We start from the raw sequence: 5378 nt of genomic DNA on the forward strand, positions 1-5378 counted from the left end.
AAAGCCCTCCGAACCCTGCAGTTGCTGAAACCCTCTACACCAAGGAGACTTGTTTATTTTTTAATTATGATATATTTCACATGGCGAAAAGCAGAAACGTGCTGTCAGGGCCGCGGTCCTCTCGCCTCACGCAGGGAAGAGGAGAGAAGAGTCGTCTGCAAGCATGAAGAATAAAGCAGAGACAGGCCAACTACAGCAGTGAAGTAAACACTATTTACAGGAGGAGGCAAGGTAAAAAAATAAATGTTCATTTTTATCTTCAACTGAAAATCCCTTTTCTGGTCTCCACTTTGGATTTCTTGATCTGGGTTACAGGTAGAACTGGTACAGCTGAGGTTCCAAACCATGCTGGCACCTTCCTCTTACAGGGGGGATGTGTGCCCTGAAAGAACAAACCAAACATCTGGAAAAAGGCAAGCGGTTACAGTCTAACGGATATAGCTCCAACACAGAAAGTCATGCTCATCAGGAGACATGAACTGTGTTATAAACACAACAGCTGTTTCACCTAATTGAAAGTCAAAAAAACCCCACCATGCAAAAACCTCAAGCTGTAGCAGTGAGAAGAATCAAAACTGGGAAACATTTGGCTTGACAAACCAAGAATGCTGGCACACATCTACATAATACACTGACCTTCAGAAAAAACAAACAATAAAACCCCCCAACCCCAACTGCCAAGACAACAAATAAAAGAACTTCAGGTCCTTAGTGTGACACGTGAAAGAATACAGCCCCAGGCAGGGGATGAAGGTGGATACCCCAAACTGGTGATTGATCTGCAGTACCTGCTACCTCCCCCCATTACTACCCAAGAAAAAAAGGACTGAAACCCACTAACACAGCTGTGGGTTTCCCCTCCCTCCCTCACAGAGCTCACAAGCCCAGAGCGAGTCCTGCAGAGCTCATGTCACCCAAGGAGAGCCTGAACACACAGCGCTCTCCCTGACTGCCGGCTGTTTCTCACGCACTGTGGTAGGAAGAGATGCTATGGCAACACCAAGCCGCGAATTCCTGCAAGATCTTACAGCTAGGAGATAAGCAGGTTTCTGCTCATCCTTCAGCCACCAGTTTTTAAATAATGGAAAACTTAACTCTGTCAGAAGGTTCATTGCAAGATGAACAAGACTGCATGTTAGCGGCCCTGGGAAACATATCGGGAGGACCAGAAGAGAGGTTGCTCCAGCGCTTGCCTCAGGTGTGTGCACAACACCAGGACATGCAGCCCAAGCTCGAGTGAAGCAGGAAGGGTGCAGAGACCATTACAACGATCCTGCTTTTTTCCTGTGATTATACATATCTATATGTATATAAAAATATATGCGTGTTTAGTGTTTCAAATAAGATAGCTGCTGTGCTATTTAGGAGTTACACCTACTTAACACTGACCAGACCATGAATAATGATTCGTCTGCATCATGTTTTGCACTCTCATCAATATCCAGCTTCTAACTGAAGCTGTACAGCAAGTAGTGCTGGTCAGAGCCACACGAGCTCCCTTTACAAAAAAAGGCTGCATGTATACTCATACAACTTGCATTTATACAAGCACCAGCACAGAAAATCCTTGATGTGATCAGCACACATCACACAACCCTATACCGGAAAGAGGCCTGGGCTCCGCTCCCGGCACAGAGCTACATGCAGCCTCACCTTCGGCTGAGCGTCAGCAAACAGTTCCTCCTCACAGGGATGGAGGGCAGGCTGATTACAGGAGGCCAGCGTGATGGGCTTCGGGCAGCCTGCTGCCCCTCTGCTACCTGGCTGGCTGTCATCCCCGCTCTGTACAGCCTGTTCATATGACAGCAAGGAAGCAGGCTGTTAAATGTATCACAGCATTAGAGCTTAAGTCTGCAGAAACCAGATTCAATGCAAAGACTGCGTTTTGGAGTTGTTTTTTTTTTCCTGGAAGCAATGAGTCTAATCTTAAAGTTCCAACACCTCTGCTTAATGAGATCACTCGCTACTTTTTACCCATTTCACCACAACAAAATTTGAGCAAGTGAAGTGCATCCATTTCAAACACAACGGGACTAAAACTTGTATGTGGGCATATTTTTCTTCTAGTAGTGAAGAACACTTCTGCCATCCCCGTGGCTCTGAGAACTTTAAATGCTTGCTTCGGACGGACAAGTGCTGTGTTTTCAAGCACGTTTTTACAGCAAAGGCATCAGTTAAAAGTGGCATAGCGGGCACAGAGGTATTAACTTCTAATTCCTATATAACGCCTGCTGGTCATAGGTTCAAACAGCCAAGCTGAGATTTTTGCATCAACTACGTATCTGTGTTACTGACAGCATTGCTGATGGCAAGTCTACTACATGCTTTATTACAGTAAAAACATCCATTTACCGAAGCCAAAGGCACCTCTTGCAGATGGGTTTTCTCTGCTCCTTCCTTCAATGTCGGATTGATGAAATGACCCTGTAAAAGCAGCAGTAACATAAGGTTGTTAAAAACTAGGAACATTGGCAGATTTAAAAGCTGTTTGCTACAGGGAATTATTACAACCAGGACATCTTCTGAAGCAGTAAATAAAGACTATTTGGGTTAGCTTTTGGATTTGCTGTCTACTCATTTGTATAGAATTAATCTGATTTCTAATAGCATGTCATTCATGTTATTAGCTCCAGCAGTTAACAGTACCATAAAGAAAGTCATTAGAGCTCACACAATTGGACTGTCTGGAAGTTAACTTCAGGGAAAAGGCAGCACAGATATCGTAGAAACAAAACAGCACTCAAGTATGCAGAAAACAACCAATCTGGCAAAAAAGCAAGGCTTGAAAAATTGTTTTAGCTGGAGTTTGAGAAATCAACTCCAAACCCCGTAAGGAACAGACATGAAATCCTAACCCAGGCAGCAGGTGGATTTAGAGTCTCGAATTTCTTTACACCATTCCCACCAGGAGCTACTCAGGGCAAGGTGGCCTTTTGTACAAGGTGCTGAACTGGAACTTGGAGGCACGGAGAAGCCAGCCCAAGGCTCAGAATACTAGCCCTGCCTTTCTCAAACAGCAACAAAGAGCTCCTTATTCCAGAGGTCTCTCCCCATTGAGTCCAACTTATGGCATGACACTTCTTATCACAGCTGTGCCCAGCAGTTTCAAGCAAGAGAAGAACCCATGAAAGACTCAGAGACATTTCTGGAAGGCATTGCTTCTGGCTTTTTCACACTGAACTTCTCTGCTATCTGAGAGCTTTCTGCATAGCAAGAGAATCACTGTTCCCACAACACGTTGGTGATCAGATACCAATGTGCAGAAGCAAGGCGAGGGCAGAACATGGACTCTGTGGCTACAAAGGATCCAGCTTAAAGGTTTTCATACTGGAGGGAACTTGGAATTTCAGCTTTTCCCCCCACTGCCTCAGTCACTGTACATATGGGATTTTACAGGGGACCCTTCGCATCCCTGTCAAAGGGCTGGATGACAGCAGAAAGCGTTCATACCTCCTCTGAGGCCACTACTAAGCTGTGATGGTTTACAGTGGTGGACCATCATGTGACCGACCTTCCTGGGCTGCATGTCCAGGACTTACTATGGTAGAGATGAGCTGACAGTCCCACAGGGGTGACACGTTTTAACAGATCACAGCAAGCCTGCACAGGGGCGGCCTGCTTTCTAGGTCAATACTTAGCAAGGGGAACCCTTTGGTTATGCTCTGAACATCACTCTCAGAGGAGAATGAGACAGTCCCAACTCAACGCTGAGGGAAAGATGAGACCCTAAGCACTGCTGGTAACAGCAACAACATAGAAGGGCTTTTAGTCTGCTCCTACAATGAGGAAATGTTCTTTTCACAAAACCAGTTTTATACCTTCTTTTACTGACCTTCGTTTTACTCCACAAAGGATCTTCCCTGCTTGCTTCATCTGCTCCTGTCTTTTCCTGCTGCCCTTGTGACCACACCAACATCCTTTTGACACCTGAGCAGTCCTGAGACTTATTTCTATCCTCTTTCTCCAATAATGCAATAGTCATCCTGATGAGATACAGTTCAATTTTTGCAGGAACAAGTTTTCTAATTGCTTGTATTTTGGTGGTGTCTTGGAAAAAAATAAACACAGCGTTAATAGGTTTTTAATCCTCTTGCCCCTTATTCAGTTTTCTCATGTTGTGAAACACATCAGTTGTCCCTCATTAAAGCATAGGATACATTAAGGCATGGAAAATACAAAAATGGAAGTAACATATGGGTTTGACTCCTAAGAAAACAGATCATGAGCTCATGCAATAAATCCCCATCTCAAAAATTCCTGCTCACGCAAACTTACCAGCCTCAGATTTAGTCTAAAACATGAGGATCGCCTGCCTCTAACTTGCATGTCCTATCAACTGTCTTGTCTCAAGACAAAGGCTGTATTAGCTCAGGATGAAAAGCCTCTCTACTTTCTTAAATGTAGGGCCACGCTGGTTCTCCATTCCAACACGGCACTTAAATTAAGACGGCAATCCGAGTGTCTCGTTGAGCCTGTAACTGCTGCTAAAAAGACAAATTCACCCACAATAGGGCAAGTCAGCAAACTCTGCCAACCTAACAACTCCAACTACTAGGGCAAGGCTGAACTTCAAGTCACTCAGTCTCAGAACTGCAAGTCAATACACGGTTGCCTTCAATCTCTGAACCAGGCCGTGGCACCAGACGACAGTGTTAAGAGGAACAACTGCTTTCCCTGCACTTCTCAGCCTTCTCATTGTAAACAAGTATCTTGCAGAAGCTGCACTGGGGAAATTCTACAGCTCTTGTTCAGCGTATTTTCTGTAGATGCCAGTACATACAGGAAGACTTGGTCAGGCCAATTTTTTTTTCCAAAAGCACTTGAGTAAATACACTTTTAACAATGATGCCTGATTCTTTTCAATTTAATACATAAATTTACAATTTATGTATTAAATTGTCATACATAAATATGTCATACATATGTCATACATAAATATGTCATACAATTTAATGAAGGGATTTATAAAAGCGGTCATACAATTTAATGAAGGGATTTATAAAAGGCTACCCTCTTTTGCTCTTCAATGAATCACGATCGCCTTATTTTACAACATAACCTTGAGAAGAAAGCAATGACCCTGACATTACCAAGCTCTGTCTTGCCACGGGCCTTCCAGAAATGATGGGTTCCACCCAAAAAAAGCTGCTGAGCTGTCAGTTTCTCATTCCTTTCATCTGCTTGCGACTGTCATGAGAAGCCTCAGTTAAGGGCTGCGATGCTTACCCGAGTCAATGGGAGGATTACGGATAACGTCAGAAATGACCTGTTGAACTTCAGGAGTCAGACCTGCTCGCTCCAGGTTGACAGCATAGCCAGCTTTCATCGCCTCGAACAGGTGAGCACCAACCTCAGAAAGAGGCAGAGATCTGCTCTCA

At 44.3% G+C, this 5378-nt stretch overlaps 1 protein-coding gene across 1 annotated transcript in view; it reads right to left on the reverse strand.

Moving 5' to 3' along the window:
• Positions 1-259: 259 nt before the first annotated feature.
• The window catches only part of WRN (Werner syndrome, RecQ helicase-like), a 44632-nt gene continuing 39513 nt past the window's right edge, over positions 260-5378 (reverse strand). Inside the window, exons 32-36 of the mRNA XM_010285402.1 lie at positions 5227-5372; positions 3833-4047; positions 2353-2424; positions 1654-1791; positions 260-382 (exon numbers count right to left, since the gene is read on the reverse strand). Of these exons, the coding sequence (XP_010283704.1) occupies positions 260-382; positions 1654-1791; positions 2353-2424; positions 3833-4047; positions 5227-5372 (694 nt within the window). The remainder of the gene's footprint in view (positions 383-1653; positions 1792-2352; positions 2425-3832; positions 4048-5226; positions 5373-5378) is intronic.

This window comes from Phaethon lepturus, unplaced genomic scaffold (assembly GCF_000687285.1).
Source record: "Phaethon lepturus isolate BGI_N335 unplaced genomic scaffold, ASM68728v1 scaffold12894, whole genome shotgun sequence".
In the NCBI taxonomy this organism is placed as follows: Eukaryota; Metazoa; Chordata; class Aves; order Phaethontiformes; family Phaethontidae; genus Phaethon; species Phaethon lepturus.